The sequence below is a fragment of the Scomber scombrus genome, chromosome 4, assembly GCF_963691925.1.
Source record: "Scomber scombrus chromosome 4, fScoSco1.1, whole genome shotgun sequence".
NCBI lineage: Eukaryota > Metazoa > Chordata > Actinopteri > Scombriformes > Scombridae > Scomber > Scomber scombrus.
In genome coordinates, this window is record NC_084973.1 from 26,905,476 (window position 1) to 26,924,873 (window position 19,398).

General features: G+C 39.9%; 2 protein-coding genes across 3 annotated transcripts in view; both read right to left on the reverse strand.

Moving 5' to 3' along the window:
* Window positions 1-555: 555 nt before the first annotated feature.
* ubac1 (UBA domain containing 1) lies at window positions 556-8,145 on the reverse strand. Its single transcript, XM_062418242.1, has 10 exons — window positions 7,684-8,145; window positions 5,928-6,048; window positions 5,772-5,845; window positions 5,538-5,645; window positions 5,307-5,409; window positions 4,484-4,592; window positions 3,978-4,272; window positions 3,035-3,121; window positions 2,658-2,796; window positions 556-1,643 (listed from the first exon to the last, which is right to left on the reverse strand). The coding sequence occupies exons 1-10, from the start codon at window positions 7,819-7,821 to the stop codon at window positions 1,528-1,530; spliced, it is 1,290 nt and encodes a 429-aa protein (XP_062274226.1). The 5' UTR covers window positions 7,822-8,145; the 3' UTR covers window positions 556-1,527.
* Window positions 8,146-9,679: 1,534 nt separating this feature from the next.
* LOC133979760 (neurogenic locus notch homolog protein 1-like) overlaps window positions 9,680-19,398 on the reverse strand; it is a 48,334-nt gene continuing 38,615 nt past the window's right edge. Inside the window, exons 28-34 of one of the 2 annotated variants that reach the window (XM_062418364.1) lie at window positions 16,083-16,296; window positions 15,664-15,754; window positions 15,230-15,392; window positions 13,399-13,697; window positions 12,943-13,090; window positions 12,725-12,822; window positions 9,680-12,595 (exon numbers count right to left, since the gene is read on the reverse strand). In XM_062418364.1, coding sequence (XP_062274348.1) covers window positions 11,216-12,595; window positions 12,725-12,822; window positions 12,943-13,090; window positions 13,399-13,697; window positions 15,230-15,392; window positions 15,664-15,754; window positions 16,083-16,296 — 2,393 coding nt within the window. In that variant the 3' untranslated portion in view covers window positions 9,680-11,215. Of the gene's footprint in view, window positions 12,596-12,724; window positions 12,823-12,942; window positions 13,091-13,398; window positions 13,698-15,229; window positions 15,396-15,663; window positions 15,755-16,082; window positions 16,297-19,398 lie in introns of both variants that reach the window. The other variant, XM_062418363.1, reaches the window with a different exon arrangement.

Below are 19,398 nucleotides of genomic sequence, written 5' to 3' on the forward strand. Positions count from 1 at the left end.
CCTCCCTGAGCAGAAAGTCACATCAATACCACATTTTAAATATTGAATAAAAACACTCAAAAGCTTGGCAAAACACACCACCCTCCATATGGTTTTTAACTCTCGGTACAACGCAGAGAGGCGAAGCTCACCGCCTTGTATCTGGAGATTTTAAGTACTCAATGCAAAGGCTAATATCGTGTATCACACTACCCATTGAGGTTCACACATCTCTAACACTCAAATCAAATATATTTCTTTACAGGTCAACAGAGTTTCATGTCCTTGCTATTGCACAGAAATAAATGGTATTTTCAATGGGTACATCTACTGACAAGGCAGGTTATATACTGACATTTTGGTTTGGTTTGACAGCATAAATGTTCATTGCTCTAAAGTAAACCAAAAGACCAACATTGGTTGTGTCTCAAATTCTATGTTGTAATTTTTTGTGTGTAAGAAGATGCAGCATGAAGTGAGCATGCATCTTCATTCATTCAATTTTTTTCATTCCAAGGCAACACCCCCCCCCCCCCGCCATTTTTGATTCAATCTTCAATTTAAAAATCCCATACAGCCTTTTTGAGACACAAGATGAACCCTTCTTTTAACTTCCTCAGTGCTGCAGTGAGCGATATTCATAGAGGTGAACAAGTGCTAAATGAGCGCGACATGATAATATGACATTCAAGAGCACGTTGACAATAAACACACAGGCATAATATATATCATTTTCTTGTAAAAACATGACTAGACAGAAACAGTTTAGTGTACAGCTTTCCTCTAAAAAGGCAAGAAAGTCAAATAAATATTCTTGAAGAAACTCAAGGACAAATGTTCTCCTTTATAAACTGAGAGGCGCTTGACTTACAGTGACCTCGCAGGCGGGCTCTCACAGCTGAATGGAGAGAGAGGTAACGTGTCTGAAGGCCCATTTTAAATGAGCTCCACTAACACTTGACTTCAACCACCAGCCTCTCAATTATAAAGAGTTATTTTGATGAAGAACGAGACAAAAGGAGAAGTAGGAGGGGGGGGGGGCAGACAAAACAAGACATGATACTGACAGAAGTCATACACACATTCACAACGGATGAAATGTAACAATTTAAAGAGACAGACAAATCTGTAATTGATATTTAAATATTGCAAAACATACAAAAACAGTTTTCTTTGAAGTGTAAACATTAAATTGATGTCTGATGTCATTTTTGCACATGGAGAAATTATATAAAATAAATCATGTCTGTCATAACTATAAATTGTTCTCATTAAAATGTAAAAACAACATACTATATATATCATTTTTTTATTATTACTGTAATAATAATAATAATAATAATGTTTATGTTAACATTTGTTTTGTATAAGTGTTTTTACTGTACTGTTATAAATAGTTATATGTGTAACACCTTATTTCAAACTCCTCCAGCTTTGTCTTTACAAGGCAAAAACAATACTTGTGTCTCTGTCACAACCAGATACACACACACATCCACACACACACACGCAAGCTGCCACAGTCACACAGGGGGTCACCAGGAGGCTCTATGTGCGATTGAGGGTCTGGAAGATTCTAGATATTTGGAGCATGACGGGGCCAGTCTCGGGGTCGTTCATCCACTGGGTGCTGTTCAGAGGATTTTCCAGCATGTCTTCAAACGCTGCACACAAACACAAGTCGCACTGTTAAAGAAATATATCAGGCAGCACCTAAAGCTTTTAGAAATGAACATGAAAAACATTCTTTCCTATTCTGTCAAGAAAACTTTCATTTCATTGGATTATGTGTTTGCAGTACGCAGGTCATGGCATTTATTAGATTTGTGATGGATCCCATCAAGAGCCTTGTTTCCCAAAAGCATCTTAAGACGAAGATGACCGTAAAATCCATTTTATGGGTTCTCTTAAACTTAAGAGTGGTTTCCAAAAAGCATTGTAACTGAAGACACTCTCAGAAATTAAACTAAATGTACCCACTCATCAAGTGGCTGAGAGCATCGTAAGAAGTAAGAAGGATCGCAACTAGCAGGAGGAACCTAAAAATACATGTTTAATCAAAGTTCTCATTGTATTTATACATTTTTAAGTCTGAACATCTTTAATGAACACTGATGTTCTTTGTTAAATTACATTTAAATGTATGAGTGATATTTTTTTAGATTAGAAAGTCAAACTAAACCAAAATGAACAAAAATTAATTTGACAAGAACAACATCCTCCTCGAGCAGAAGTTAAATCAATCAAAGTTTACTTTTTTTTTTAAACTGGCTTCCTCTCAGGAACATGAATTATAAAGACTGCAGACTGTTAACTTTGCATGAAGCTTTGTTTTCATACCGAAAACTGAATTTCAAGTAGGCCTATAAAACATTTTGGCTATTTGTGTAGTTTACAACATTTAGTGCCGCTTTGGAAAAAGCATGTAGTTCGTAGAAACGCTCTTTGGAAACACTCTAAACTTATAAGGTTGATCGTTATCAGGAAACGAGGCCCAAGTCTGCTTCAGTGAGAATGAGAGAAAGAGACTGTAGCTGCAATGAAGCTAAGTTTTCAAAAACAACAGTAAACAAGTTTTACTATTACTTGCAGGAAAAAAGTTCTTTCACAGTATGATTTTAATATTTACGAAACCCTTCACAATTCTGGCTTTTTCACTGAATTTGATTAGACCGTACCAAGCAGAGTCTTGGGATTGGTTAAACCTAGCTGGACCACTGGATTCTCCAGAATGGCTTGAAATAGCGGGCTGTTGGTGTCGATGCCTTTGTCCAGGTCTTCTGGAGAAGGTTTTCTGTCTCCCAGCAGCCACTCGCACTGCAAACCAGAAAAGCACTGTGAGAAGACAAATTCCCTTTCTTTTTATGAAAACACAATTATCTCAAAGTTCTCTAGAGTTCAGGGCAGATGCCTTCTGTCACTGGAGGCTGATGCCAGACTTCCCAGCTGAAAAAAAGTTTACAGTATCAAAAACAGTTGAGGTATAATGAACTGGTTCTGGAAAACTTTTACTCAAATCTAGGTACTGGTGTATGTTGTGAATGTGTTAACTTACTGCAGCGTCCTGTTGGTTGTTATTCACTCTCAGAGCATCAATCACCTCCTTTTCATCAAAGCCCATCTCCATCAATGCTATTACAGCCTGCAGAGGAAAAACAGGAAAAGACAGCGCCTTCAGTTTCTCAGTTTAATAACAAAAACACACAGTCTCTGACAGTTATATGGAGCCCAGCCCCCTGTTTTGGAGAAGAAAAGAAAAAGGCCTGCAAACTGGAAGAACTCTGTTTTTAAAAAATGTACTGTGATGTAATTTTTTTTAAATCACCTTATCACTATGGCATGATACTAGGGAACAGTGTGACTGGGGAAACCAAGGTAGATAAAGCTCTACAGGTAGTTCGGTGACAACACTTAACTGTCACACGTACAATCACACTGACAGCAACTAAAGCTATTTACACTTTACATCCATGAAGGCACATTTTATTTCTTATGTATATTGTAGACTGCCTCTATTCATCACTCCCACTCCAAGATGTATCTATCTAGATAACACAGACACAGGCTGAGCAGTAACAAGAAAAAGTGACTTTCCTTTTTTTAAGTCCAACTTTAGTTTTCCTGGTTTTAAATTAACACAGTTGTATCTAGTAAAGAGAACAATTAGAGATCTTGGAGCTGAAATTAGATGGTCTTGCATCTGCCTTGCATCATCAGCTGTTAGATTTGGGGAGTTAAATAACACAAAAGAGACGCTGAGTATTGACAAAAGGAACAGTGTGTGTAGGCACATCATAAACTGTTGAAAACTGTCAACTGTCTAATAAAGACGTGCAGTACCAGCAGCCCAATGTTTGGACATCGCTTTCCAATTCATTGAATATGAAGGTGTGTCCAAACTGCCCTCAACCGAGCAGGTGCTCTGAGATGAGTGTAAATAATGAGAGGGGTCAATAATAATCAAAGTATGAAAACTCCTATAAGACAAAGCCACCCACTCTTGAGTCAGGTCTGAACTCCCGTTTCCTCCGGATCCTCTTGAAGATCTCTGTGAGCTCGTCCTGCCTGCTGCTCTCCTCTGTGCTGGACTGGCTTGAAAGGCTGCGAAGAAGGTTAGGACCAGACGCCGACGCAGACGCCGACGCTGACGCCGTCGCCGAGGCCGAGGGACCTGGTGTGGCAGCGGCTGCGGCTGCTGCTGCTCCAGAAGTGTCCTGACTAGGTATCGGCGTGTCTACAGAGGGGTCGTCTACATGCTCGATCAGCCACTCCATCGCCTGGGTCACTGACATGCTGCAGGGAGAAAAGATAGGAGAAAAAAAAAAGGTTTCTGCAAAGGCTTCTAGGATAAATGAAGCTTCAGTCAGTCTAAATAAGACCAACAAAAACATCAAAAAAGCATCTGAGCCCCTTCTCAACTTACTGCTGACTTAATAGTAACTACATGCTGCAGATGACTCCAAAGATACACTGTGAAGTTGTTTTCAAACTAATGCAGACTTACTGGTTCAGTCTAAGAGCTTTGATAGCTCTGCTCTCAGGGAAACCCATCTCAGTGAGCTGCTGAAGGGCTGTTTCATCCACTCGATCCTCTTCATCTTCATCCAACATTGCTACAAGACACAGAAACACAAAGTGATATGAAAGAAAAGCTTGGGCAACGTGGATGAAATAACTATTAAAAAAAAAGTTCATCTTTAGGATCTGTTTTCCCAGCAACGATATATATTACATATACTTATATATGTAAAACATACTGTATGTCAAATACTTTAATTGAGATCACCTGCATTGAACTCTATGGTAATGTCAATATTGATGTCAAACAAAACTGTAAAATATAAGCACTATGTTACAGTTTGTTTACAGTTCACAAAGTGGCAAAGTTAGCACTTCTGAGTAAAAAGGGTCCTGGGATTGACCTTGACACAGCCAGCTGCAGCCGTTCTGTGTGGAGTTTACATGTTCTCCTCGTGTCTGTGTTAGCAAACTCGGAGTGCTCCAGTTTCCACCCACAGGTCAACTGGAAACCCTTTACTGCACCCTTAGAAGTGAATGTGTTTGTCTGTTATACGCTGGCACCTTGTACAAGGTGTACCTCGCCTCTTACCCAATGTGTGCTGAGGTTACACGATCCCTAACTAAAGTATTAATTAATTACTGCTTATATCAAACAAAAACTGTCTGCTGAAGGTTTAAACACTTTGCTGTAACTGTGTCTTGGACATTGCCAAATGAAATGTCTTCATATGCCAACAATGCTGACTGAAGCTTTATTAACATTGCCTACACACTGGTAAGTAGTTGTAAGGCATTGCAAGTTTTACCATTGGCCTTTTTGAAGAGCTCAACAGCATCAGGATTCAAGGCAAGAAGCTTCTGGGCAACTTCTATGAGAGAAACCAGGATTTTCCTAAGCTCCGTCTGAAACTAGAGGAACAAAAACACACCAAATATTAATACACACCGTCAAATTCTGAATAGTTTGATTATTTTCATAGAATCTGCGTGTTACGTTTAACTTTTTTTTAATACACCATGCAGACAAAGAAACACACATCTCTGATGTTGTGCTGGGTAACAGTGCGGTCAGTGTGGCGTGTGGAGAGGTTGGCAGTGGCTTTCAGGATAGCATCTTTGTCTGGAGCCTTGTAATCTTGTTTTTTCTGTGACAGCCAGAACACACAACAAATACAGAAAATAAAAAGCAGGTGGAATAAGACATTTGCTTTTCTGATGCAGGTGCATGATTTAAAGGATAAAAATGACAAAGAAACACTTTCTGTTCTTACCTTTTCATCTGCACTTACATCTGCCATCTTTGGAAGGGTCGGCGGTGGTCTTTTCTTTATGAGCAGCAATACATCTACAACATATATGAAAAAACCTCAGTTCACACAAAATCAGTGAGGCTCTTTTTTTGTCAATACGCCATAACTGCTTCATACCTTTATCTTTGAGGTTTTCATCAGCGACAGTTTTCGTGTCGGTGAGGACTCTCTCTGTAGCAGCATGTATAAGTTTATGGTGGGTAAGCGTTTTGGGGTCTTCTAGACTTCCATGTACGTACTGTAAAACAAGCACAATATAGTCAGGATATACAGGGAATAGGTCGGACACAACCATTCATATTTTCATTGTGAATTACTCTGGGCAACGTGAGGTTTTCAAATAGGTTATTGTGTCCGATCATTGGTCCAAAACGTTAATATATCCCATTTATAATGATATGAAAAAAATAAAGCAAAGAAAGCAGAGAAATTTCGCTTCATATATGATTTAAATAACGTTGAATAAATGGGTTATCTGACTGTCAGAAACAATTAATTGTCAATAATTTTCATCTAGGCCAATTATTAATCAAAAAAACTGGTTTCAGCTTCTCTAATGTGAGGATGTACTGCTTTTCTCTGTGTTTTAACTTTATATAAATCAAATATCTGAGAGATTTTTATTACACAGGAAGACATTACCATCAGCTCTTGGAAATTGTGACAGCAGCTTTTTGCTATTTTCTGTTATTTATAGATGAAACTTGAAACATTTTTCAAGTCTGTCTTAAAACAACAGTCAAGAGCTCAAACTGACATTGAAACAGGTTTGTTTTTCTTGCTGTAATCATTCCTCCTGTTCATACTTGTGCTTTTTACAAGTAAATCCACAGACACCTCCTTTTGTGCAAACATTTATTTAAACATTTATCTGAAGCCCATATGAAGCTTCAGCTGTCCAAATGAGTCAAATGAAGCAGATATCTTCCAACATCCTTCTTTTTTGTTACTATACTTGCACTGTGACTCAACGGGGAAACACTGTCTGAGGAAACACAAAGAGGGAATTTGATGCTAAACAGACTTTAAATGTGGCAGATATCCACTTCATGTGACTAACTAAGACTCTAGCTGAAGCCTCACATAAGCTTAAGATAAACTTTTAAATGCATTATTGCACAACATAACTGTGTGGACACACTTTGGATTTTGACTTGCATCACTTCTATTCAAGGCACATTTAAAGAAGCTCTTCAAATAGCCAATAGGAACAGGGGGATTGATTACATCGAGGAAAACTGAGGAAAAAACGGAGGCAAATTGAGCTAATCCTTTAATATATATGTATAGTTGCATGTTTTTAATATTATAGCTTAGTGTTTTGTCTCTTAATAGAAAAAATATTTAAAAATTCTACAATCAACAAGTCAATTAACTGACTAATACTCATAACTCTGAGGAATATTAAAACAAACATGTATGCAGAATATAATGGAGGCTGATGAACAATAAAATTAATCTTTCATCATGATACCTGTGCTCATTTATTGCTGATATAAAGAATATGTGCATTCCCCTCCCCACATTGTTGTCATAAACATACAGCAGACTGCCACTTTAGGGTTAGACTATAGGCCATAGAAGGAGATGAGAAGAGCTGTGTAATAATAGTCTGGAAAAACACCATGGCTCTCTGGAAAAAAAAGGGGGACCAAGTCGGACTAGCTAGCCTGAGAGAGGTGCAGCCAACCTGCTAAATTATAAATAGCAAAGTCTACCCAGTTACTATAAATACAAAAGACACTGACACTGACAGTTTACACAGAGGGCATGATAGCCTACAAACACTCCAGGCAGGAAGAGTGACAGGACAAAAAAAAAGCAGCTAGGAAGATACCACCCCCTACACAAACACACACATAATAAAACCTACATGTTTCAAGCACTTCTCCTTCAGTTTCTCTACAGTGGTGTCTTCCGTGACCTCCTCCAACCACTCCGTGCCGTCCATGGTGCAGATGTGTATTTTCAACACTTTCCCAGCGAATATTTTCTCCTCCTGCACGAACATAGCTGCAGCACTTTAACACTTAAAAACAAAAAAAGAGTACCACTTCACTGACGTTAGCTTAGCAGCAGTTGCTATGTGCTCCTAGCAAACTAGCCTTTTGCTAACGTTTTAGCACCCTAGCTAAAAAAAAATGCACCGACAACAGAGCAAAAAGCGGGCGGCGATTAGCTGAGGGCCATTTTCGGTTTCCTCTATCGGTCTGCGGTGTGGTGGCAACCGATCAGCGTGCTCCGTGCTCGCCCGGTTGTTTATTTTGCCCAGTTAACAAACAGGCAGCCAGCCAGCGACTACCCTATTTTTACTGTGATGATTTGAACTTTGAACTTCAACGGGGCTGCCACCGGTGCATCATGGGACTCGTAGTTCGTTTGAGTGACAATCTAGTCCACGGTTCAAAAAAACAAAACAAAAACGAAAAAACAAAAAACAGTCCAAACCTTTTCAAAAAGCTTTACAAACAGTGGTGGAAGAAGTACGCATGATCCTTTAAATAATAGTACTGATAAAACAATGTAAACATACTCCATTACAAGTATAAATCCTGCATGAAATAAGTATTAGCAAGTAAAAAATAAATTGAAAAAGGTATAAAGACAACATAACAATTCCAATAGAAAGAAAGAAAAATAAAATAGATAAATAAAAAGTAAAGGCATAACTGACAAACTTCTTCAATTAAAAAATCGGCTTTTCTTATGTGTATACAATATAAGGATTCAACATTTTATTTCAACTAAAAATAATTTAAATGATGGGGTTGTTTTGGATATTTTTGCTTTGTGGATATGAAATGTACCTTACTAAATAAAAAGGTTTACAATGCTACACCCATTTTATCCCTCTGACTGATATATTATTATATATGACATCATTAGATTATTAATACTGAAGCATCAGTGTTAGTGCAGCATGTTACTGTTGTAGCTGCTGGAGGTGGAGCTAGTTTCAACTAATTTATATACAGTTAGGTAGTTTAGTCCAGTGGTTTCCAACCTAGGGGTCGGGCCCCTCCAAAGGGTCACCAAATAAATGTGAGGGTTTGTGAGATTATTAATGGGAGAGGAAAGAAGAAAAAATAAAGTTCTGATACACAAATCTATAAATCTATGTCCAGTTTTTGGACTTTTTCTTCTAAATCTTCATCTAAAAAGTAACTAAAGCTGTCAAATAAAAGTAGTGTCTAGTCTAGTGGAGTGGAAGTATCAAGTAGCATAAATATAAATACTCAAGTAAAGTACAGCCTAGTAGGCCTACTTGAGTAAATGTACATTACTTTACTTTAAGAAAGTTTTCTCAAACCATAAAAAAGCATTTTAATTTTTCAATAGAATAAGAAAGTGCAACTGTCACCAGATAGATAGATAGATAGATAGATAGATAGATAGATAGATAGATAGATAGATAGATAGATAGATAGATAGATAGATAGATAGATAGATAGATAGATAGATAGATAGATATTATCTGCCTCCACTGCTTACTACTCATGTTGAAAAATGGTGCAACTGGACCTTTGTTTAGAGTAAATTAACATTGATATTAACATAATATATTTGTACCACTAGAGGGAGACATACTAAGTAAAATAATCATTCTCTGCCTCTTCATAAAATGTTTAACGATGAAATGAAATACAGTTTATGAGGGGAGAGGTCACATTTATAACAAATTTTAAAATCTATTGACATACTCATTGTTGCCCAGACCTACCAAAGGCATTGGCTTATACTGCAGTTATTTAACTGGATCTATAATTACTTTGATAATCTCTTGTTTCTCCAAAAATACTGTGTAGAAGATATTGATATTTAGACATCTTGTTGAGTCATTTAAAGAAAAAAGACAGATCTCATAAGTTTAAGACACACAAGTGCCGTTTATTATATCAAGAAACATTTTTACAGATTGAAAATGAAAGGGAAAATACATCTCTTGCAAATCATAACTTTATAAGTGGAAGAAACATATTGTAGATATTACAAGTTCACTACAACCTAATATTCTTTTAAATTATAACAGTTTGCAAACTATAACAGGGAGTGTCTCACAAACCATTTAAGTAGACACAACTGAGAACTTAGCCGTTTTAACAGGCTAAGTAACACTTAACAGTTTTTTCAATTTTTTACCAAAGTGTAGCAAAAACATTTCTTAACATACACAAATGGTTGCCTCAGTGGAATTTGATGTTACAGAACAGTAAATAAATATGAATTTATAAAACCTCAATATTTATGTATTTTTCTTTTTTATGAGAAAAAATGTCTCCTAACAAACAATATATCGTATCTATTTTTATATAGTTCAAATTTATTTATGCATAAGGGACAGTACAATATAAAATATATATTCTGTTCTGTTTGACATTTTAGAGGCTGTTGACTGGTGCGAGACCTATCAAAATTACATGCTTAAGACATCAGATTTCTTAAACAAAATCTTGCTTACAAGAGAAATGCTTAACATATTTACAAAGGGAAGAACACAGCCATAGGCTCAAACTAATAGGAGGGAGAGGGGAAATTAAGCTTCCTGTTCCCTCTGGACAACAACATACATGGTGGCCGACGGGCCAGTTCTCCAACACCACAGGACTAACAGATACTCAAGCCTGTCTTAACTGCCAATCTCCAAGATGGCATTAAACTGTACAACGTATCACATCGTCACCACATCTCTACACATGAATGCAATCAAATCTAGAGGCACAACATAATGTTGCTTCATTGATTGAAGAAATGTACACGACTATGGGTGTAACTAAGAATCACATGACTTTTAAACTCGGAGAATTATGGGGAAACAGCTCCTAATGTACATCATTCAGGAACTGTGAATGAAATACAGGACACGTGCTCTGGTAACATTAACAACCTGTTTATCTGCAGCTGACTGCGATATTTCCCGCACTTACAAAATGAAATAACACTGGAACTTAAAATGTGCTCTATAAAATGCCCCTTAATCATGATTCTCTTTATAAACAAGATTATACAAAAAATAACAAAATATAAACAAAGATTGAGAAGTATGAAAAGAGGCAAAGACTAAAAGTCCTTCAGGAAATAAATACCCAGTGTGTATGCCGCAACTTCACTGCAGAAAATAAGTACTACAAGAAAAGAGTCTCTCTAAAGGACTTTCTCTGTCCTGCATATGACCCAACACCATGGATTCCCGAAATTTCTGTAAGCAGGCAATGCGTATAAATAAGACATTAATAAATAAAAAGATTGGATGAAACACAGGTGTTGATGTTAGTATAAAAGCATACAAAAAAGTCCTATTAACTCTTGTTTACAGCTTTGCCCTTTTTCTTAATTTTTTTTCACAGAGTGCCTTTTTTATAAAAAATATATTCAGCAGCTCATCTGGGCGTAAAGATACAAGCTTTTTATTTGAACTGTTCAGGTATATGTCCAATTTGAGACTGCATGCTAGTCGGTGGACTTGAAATGCCCTCTGACCAGTCGGACATGTTAGAATGAGGAGATGAACTTGACCACTGATCCGGGGAGCCCGGGGAGGGGGTCAGAAAGGGGTGATCTGGGACCTGGACCTGATGGTTTGGGGTGTTGTCCATGGGCCCTGAATAACTGTGCTGGGAGGGAGGAGTGAGGAACTGGGTGCTGGGCATTGACTGGTTGATGGAGGAGGTCATTATCTGGGTCTCCTGCGGCAGGATGGTGTGAATGGGCATGCTGGTGTTGCCTGTGCCCTGCTGGAGCTCCGGGGAACCGAGCTCACCACTGATGAAGTTCTGGCTGTTGGCTGTGTTTGAGTTCTGGTGCTGCAGCTGGATGGTTTGTTGTTGTTGCTGCTGCTGCTGTTGCAACTGCTGGAGGTTCTGCATCTGCTGTATCTGTTGAGCCTGCTGCTGCATGATGTGGGGCTGCGGACCCAGTCGGGTGCTCTGGATCCCCTGGTAGGTCATCATTTGAGACAGGCTGGCGGTGGGGTGGCCGTTGTGGAGGGAGGTCATCAGCCCGTGCTGTCCGCCCTGGTGCAAACCTCCCTGACCACCGGGTGCTCCTCTCATCGGGTTGAACTGGCTCGGCTGGCTCATGTTGCTGTGCATCCTGGAGAGCCAATCACACTGCCCGTTCATAGCGCCCTGCCCACCGGAGCCAGACACGGGCAGATGGGTGAGACGGGGAGGAAGTGGGTCAAACTGCATCCGGGCCAGCTCCTGCTTATTAGGCATCACCATGTGGTTTACAGCCAGGTGTGGGTCAGACATGCCCTGCAGATGATTGAGAGATACCGATGGCGATGGCTGAAAGGGTGAGGTCATCATGGGCGGTGAGGCCACATCAGAGACATAGCCGTGGGGGGACTCCAATGAGTCAACCGGAGACAGAACAGCTGAGCTGTCCAGGAGGTTTCCAGGTTTCCCATCCTGCGAATTCTTCTTCTTCACCTTCATGTCTTTGCCATCCTTGCACCCAATGCCCTTAGTGCTGGGCTTACGTGCTTTTTTGCCCTGACCTTGACCCTGAAGCTGAGGCTGCTTCATGCTGCCCAGGTAGCCGTTGGGCGAGCAAAGAGGAGGTGACAAGGTGGTGCTTAGAGACCCTCCATGCATGGGAGGACTTCGTACCAGATTGTACTCGTCCATCAGCCGCACAATATCATGATGCATCCTCTCCTGTGCAATGTCTCTGGGTAGCCGGTCCATGTGGTCAGTTATTTCTCTGTTGGCAAAATGATCCAGTAAGACCTTGGCAGTCTCGTAGCTTCCTTCCCTGGCAGCCAAGAATAGAGGTGTTTCCTCCTGAGGTGGACAGACAGGGAACAATACATGATGAGATTCAAGGATACAAAAGGAATGTTGTTTCGGAAAGATGTTTCACCATTGTTTCGCAGCGCTAAGTAGATGACGAGGGAGAGCGTATTGTTTTACCTTGTTGTTTTGCATGTCTTTGTTGGCTCCGTTCTTGAGTAGCACGATAGCAGCCTCCACATTATTTACTGCTGCGGCCCAATGTAGTGCTGATTTACCTGCAAAAGCAAAAACAGGCTTTTCAGATCTAAAGCAGTCTTTTGATTTACATGAGGAACTTTTTTGTAATGATTTCTGTGATGATTTCATATAAGTGGCATCAAACAGAAGAAAATTACCAAAATCATCGATTGCATTGACGTCAGCATGACAGTTAATGAGCTCCTCCACCATGCCCTCTACTGCCAGCCTGGCTGCTAAGATCAGGGGTGTGGTGCCATCATGCATGCGAGCATCCAAGTCCGTGGCACGGTTCCTTATCAGAATCTATAAAGACAAAATAGCAAGTCACTCCTAGAGCTCAACAAATTCTACATTTCAAAAATATTTTCAACAGCTATACTTATATAAATATAAACCTTATCCCAATAGTAATTCTCACTTCTAGAAATTCTATAATTAGCTATTTATATATTTATTTGTTGTTTAATCAACAAAATGACAGAAAAAAGTCATAACTGGTATTTTTATTTCACTTACGATTAAACAATTATCAGAATTGTTGGAGACACATTTTCTGTCAGTTGACCAATTGATTGATCGCTTAGTAAATAAAATTGTAATTTGAAACCCACCTGAAACACGCCCTGGGCATCAGCGGCCACAGCAGCATGCAGAGGCGTCCTGCCCATGTTGTCCTGGATGTTTGCGTCAGCACTGGCCTCCAGCAGGCGTTTAGCAGCATCAGAACGAGCATAACGAGCAGCCAGGTGAAGAGCGGTTTCACCTGTCCGGTCAGTCTGGTTGTGAAGATTAGCACCCTGGTAGATGAAGTCATTGATCACGTTGGCAGAGGCATCCTCCTCTTCCTCGCTGTTGCCTGTCTCTAGCCCTCCCCCGCTGCAGGACGCAATCATCAGGGGCGTGAATCCATCTGGACAGAGAGGAGAAGGAAGCACATGAAAGGGTTAGGGTTAGTAGGTAAAAGACTGCATGGTCAGCACAGGCCCAGTAACTGCAACAAAAACACATGAGCCTGCACTTCAAAGCATTAGACCGATCAAAACAAAGCAACAAACAAATCGAATGTGGATTTGACACTTTTGCCTGAGTTGAATCATCACAGCTCTCTCTTTTCGATAATGGATTCTGATCAAGGCCCCGGCACAGGAGAAGCTTCAGAAGAAAAGCGAAGCTAGGGGGATAGAGGCCGGGGCTTGCTAAAGCTGGGCTGCTGCAAAAACGAAGCATTAATATCTAACTGTGAGAGGCAGCTCAGTCAGTTGACTTCGAAAGGTTTTCTCCTCTTCAAAAGGATAGCAAGCCCCAGATCTCGCAGATTTGGTCGATTCAAGTGCATCGATCCACGACGGGGGGAAAAAAAGTGCTCTCAAGTTGTTAACCCTGTTACTTTGATTTTTCATAGCTTTTCTTCAGGGAATTTAGCGCTCGTGACAAAATTGGGTTTTTGCATTTGATGCCTTCATTGGTTTTCGTAATGTGGCACAGAAAAAACAGAGGCCCATTACTGGTCAAATGATTAATCTGATCAGGAATCAGTGTTTTCCCCCAGGCGCCTGGCTTCCAGCCAGCTGCTTTGAAGAAGATCCTTTACCCTGAGGACATGGGGCTTTAGCAACTCCTACATTAGCGAACAGACGCACACACATACACACACTGACAAAAAACACACGTACTAGAAATGTGAAATGTTCACTCAGTAAAGACAAAAATCGATCCAGACAGTGAAATGTGAAATGCTCAAAAAATGTGTGAATCTACTCACACACGTAAAGACACTACTGGATATGTCCATTCAAAAGTGTACAAGTCAATCTGCCAGATAAGTTGTTCCCAACCTTTTAAGCTTGTGACCGCTTAAAACAACAAATTCATAATTACTGCCTCCCTTTGTCGCCACCTAATAGCCTTACACTGCACAAGTTGTATGCAGTTCAACAAAAGCATGATTTTTTCCTGTCTAGGTTGGTTCATTTAAAGTATTTTTATAGGTCTTTAAAATAGTATTAATAGTGTTAAGTACATCACAAGAAAATTTGAACAATTTGAGGAAAGGCTGAAAAATTAAACCTTTTGTTTTTACATTAAAATAAAAAAATCTCATATCTTAAATCCCTAGTGGCCTTGTCAGATTCACTGGCTTAGGAATCACAGAGGAACATTTTTCAAGATTTGAAAATTATTCAGATTAATTTTGATAAGAAGAAACATTTAAAGATTTCTACCACCACTGATACCATAGATATTTCCCCCACAATTAGATCTCTGTTGACAGATAAAATATTTTTTATTTGATTATTTTATAAAACATTGTAAAATGTACTTTTGTTCATAAAAAAACAATCAGGTCACAAGAATAAAAACGGACCAATATTTGGTCCACAGGCAGTCCTGATCCCCTTAAATTGCCTTGATAGATAAGTAAGTAAGTCTGCAGTCACCCACCTGGTCCCCGGACATTGACATCCATGCAGTCATTCTCAATCTCGCCCTGGGGGGGTGTGGGAGCGATGGAGGGGATGCGCAGGTCAGCAGCATCCAAGTGCTGCTGGGTCCATTGTCGGTGGTCTGTCTGGTCGTCCGCCTCAAGTATAGCCTGCTCGTCAAACTGCTATAACAAGGACAGAAAGAGGTGAGAAAACTAATATTTAGCATGAGGGGCTAAGTTAAAATCTAATTATTAAATAACAGAAAAAAAGCATTTTAATTGGATGATAAAAAGACAAGAAAAATGAAAATGCACAATAAAATAATAATAAATCCCAATATTGGCAATGTTATGTTTAATTTTCCAGATTTACTGATATTCCTCAGAAAATTGTTGCAAAAGTTGCAAAAAAAATCTAAAAAGCTCGGCTGTCATATCTGTGTGTCCTTACCCTGAAGCGTTTAGCGTCCGAAGGCTCATCTTCTCCCCAATCATTCTGGGTGTCATCCATCAGTGATATGTCTGAGGTGTTTTTCAGTGGCCTGTGATCGAGCAGAAAACCCAGTGAAAATCCTCATACTCAAATGCTTCCATCCCATCTGAGCAACTCACCATTAATGGTGCAGCAATGCCGAAAAACAAAAGCATTGATTAAGTCCATACCCCACCCCTCTGCTCCAACAAGTCAATTAATGCACACCTAAACCTGCTATATCATTATCATTAATGATCCAGACAAACCCCCCTTTCCCAAATTTCACTGATCACCAGTTACCCATTTTGTCCTTCAGAACTAGCCCTTCACTTGACCCGCAAAGAAACAGGTACCTGATGACACTGAGCGCCAATGGTGAATAAACGGAAACTTACTTTAATCCCACAGAATCCTCTCCGACAGGTTCACGTCTCTTCTTCTTGCTAGTCTCTGTGGTCTTGAAGCCCTCGGGGAGCCAGAGGCGCCCGTGCTCATGGCGGCGCTTTCGGGCAGCCACCATCCCCACTCCGATGAAGGCCAGTATCCCTATGCCGGCCAGGACCAGGTAGATTGGGTATAGGGGTCGGCTTGGCTCGGGGTCCACACCGCCTGGTAGGAAAAGGGATGACATGGTCACGGCGGGAACAGACGTAGACCGACAAAAAGATCAGCCTGAGCGTACGAGCAGAGCGAGTCCGGCTCTTCTTCGCCCCACGGTTCCCACTCCAAAACACACCAGTTTGTCCACAACCAGCAGCGAGCGCCAGAAACTGACTGACGATCCTCACCGTTTGTAAAGCTAGCTTCTACTATCTATTCAGTAATAATCAGAATTGCTAACCACTTTTCATCAAAAAAGAAAAAAAAGGATGGGGCGTGATAAAAAAAAAAAAAAGAAAAAGGGGGGGGAAAGACCACTACCACCTCCTCTCTCCCTTTTCAACCCAGGGTACCAAGAGACAACTTTACCATTTTTTCTTTAAGAGAAAAAAAGGAGGGGGATTAATGAACTTCAAATTACTGCACGCGCTTTAAGCTGTAAAGACGGAGGATTTATTAGGATTCTCGAGATAACAAAGACTCCCAACTTCTAGCACACTCCCGATCAATTTTTCCCCTTCTCTTTTTTTCTACTAACGATTTTGAAATGATAAACTCCCCCAACCTAAACCCTTAGAGATGCATTAAGTCCTGGTATTACATTCAGCGAGGTGAAGGTTGCAGCAGCCCCTCACACTGTGGGATGAAGTGTGTGTGCGTGCATATGTGTGTATGTGTGAGTGTGTTATTCGTGGATGTATATGTGTACATGTCTGAGAAAGAAACGAGAGAGAATGAGAGAGACGGAGATAGAGTGTTATATTGTGTGAGCAGGGGGTTGGATGAGCTGATTTGCGGCAATTAACCATTTTGGAGCCTGAAGCCAGTGGATTTACACACTGAGGAAAGGATTGATTGTTTAGGCCATGAGATTCACAATTGCATTTGTTCACCGCTGCATAACAAATACACAATCAAAGAGCGTTAGGGTTAGGACCCGACCAGAGGGTGCAATGGATATTCCCAGTTAGAGTGCGGACGAGCACGTGTCTGATCCACTTGTGTAGAGTATGTATGTAAAGACACGATAACAAGGCCCTAAAGGATCATACCAGTTGAGCATTCACTGCAAATCACGTTTATTTAACATCACAGCTCATTATTATACCAACCATTTTGATGTGTTTTATATTTTTGGCTCCATTTATTCCAGGCAGCATTTTGGTTTCCATTCATTTAAAAATCAATAACCAGACCTGTAGTACTTACTTAACCATCACAGAATATCAAATCTGCATCAAAGTTACACATAATAATTAATAATTTCCTTTCCTAGCTTTTAGCCAACTTTACATAAACAGAGTAAATTGTGTTTGACTCAAAATAAACTACAGTGTGGCTCATTGATGTGTTTTGAAGTAGGCTATATCACGCTTAGACTACACAGACGAGTGGTTTTGATCTTTTCGTGGGAGTTGAATAGAATGAATAGAAACTAATGCAGACCTGGAATGATTTGTAGTTATGGAGCTAAAACCCACAAAAACACTGTCATTGCTCCTTTAAAGGTGCAGCATGCAAATTTGCCCCATTGACTCCCATATTTTTCATATACTATAATCCGGACATATTATAATGCTTTTTCCATTGATAGATCTAGGCCTCTACCTTAAAAATATAGGGAAAATATGTTTTAGGTGTAATGACCCCCTTTAACAACCAGAGACCATCACATAAAGTTTCAGGGAAATTTCAGTGAAGGCCTGGATTTCTTACCTCGCAAAATGCATAGCTATAACAAAGCTGAACACCATAAAATGGTCTTGGTATATTAGCACTGATATAAAATAGTGGCGTGAATATGGTTGAAAAAAAAAAAACATCAGCAGAGCCCCTTTGACCTGGGATTCTTCGAAACACAAAAGCACACACAGACAGACATGCCTCTGAAGGGTCCTTCTGCGTCTGGAGGGAATTCCTTCCCTAATCGGTCTTGACTCTCAGATGAATCCTCACTGCTGGTAAAATTCACCTCAGAAACATGCTCCTCATTCTCCTCAGAGGACTGCAAGACTGCAGCAAGACACACACACACACTGTCTGTGTTTACACACCTGCGAAAACATGCTATTCCACACATCCAATAGGTGAGCGGAGGCTTCCTTCTGATCAAGAAAAAATTGGACTTCAAACACAACTTGGCTGGTCATTTCTCCAAAGGACAACCATGAAGCGGAGCAGGCAGTTGCTGCATGTGTGCAGTCGCCTGAGGAGAGTGAGGCACATGTTTCTGAGGAGGATATGAGAAGTGAAGATTCACCTTGGAGCCAGGAGGATTCAGTGGAGGAATACCTGCCAGACAGAGAGGGACCCTGCACCTTGATGGGGGAAAACGAAGAGGAGGAGGAGGAAGAGGAAGAGGAGTATGACACCTCTCAATGGAGGTCACGAAATGAAGAAATCTTGTGGTCTCCCTCACATGAAGTGACTCTGCAATTTTTTCCGCCTGCCATTTTGACCCCAGGGCCAACTCAATACGGAGCTCACAGATGAGCTTGAGGGCCACACTATAACTACAGACAACTGTTTCACATCTTTAATTTATATCTAAGGATTGTTCTGAAGTTGTTGAAAAGATTGGATGCAGTAAAAGTTAAAAAAAATATGATGCATTACATTTTATTGCACTTTTATGGGATGGACCGTTTGTGTACATGAGGTTAAAGAAACTGAGGTTAAACTCTCCTTGTGCCAAAAATAATAATGCATTAAAATCAATATTGTTATCAACTATTGACATGGTCAAGACTGTAATATCTTCATTACAAATATTTCACTTTGCACCTCATTTTTGGAAATATTGCATATTTTGTGTTTTTCCATTGAAAAAATCAGGGGTTCTCATGACAATAAGTCCATACAAACATAAAAAATATTTAAAAATTATAATAAACGTTATATCTATGGATTGGTCTGAAGTTGTTGGAAAGATCTGATGCATTGAACGTTTAAAAAAAAAAGTATTACATTTTCATTCCACTTTTATGAGATGGACCGTTTGTGTACACAAGGTTAAAGAGTGTATGTAAATTTTAAGGTATGCACGAGGGTTAATGGCATCTAACTGGATACCACCTTCCCTTTCAGGAAGGAGAACCTACTGCAGCCACG

Coding starts and splice junctions, on each gene's coding strand:
- ubac1 (XM_062418242.1), bottom strand. CDS start 7,821: ATGTTCGTGCAGGAGGAGAAAATATTCGCTGGGAAAGTGTTGAAAATA. Junction 5,846..5,927: donor TGAAAACCTCAAAGATAAAG/GTATGAAGCAGT, acceptor TATATGTTGTAG/ATGTATTGCTGCTCATAAAG. Junction 5,646..5,771: donor ATGTAAGTGCAGATGAAAAG/GTAAGAACAGAA, acceptor TGGCTGTCACAG/AAAAAACAAGATTACAAGGC.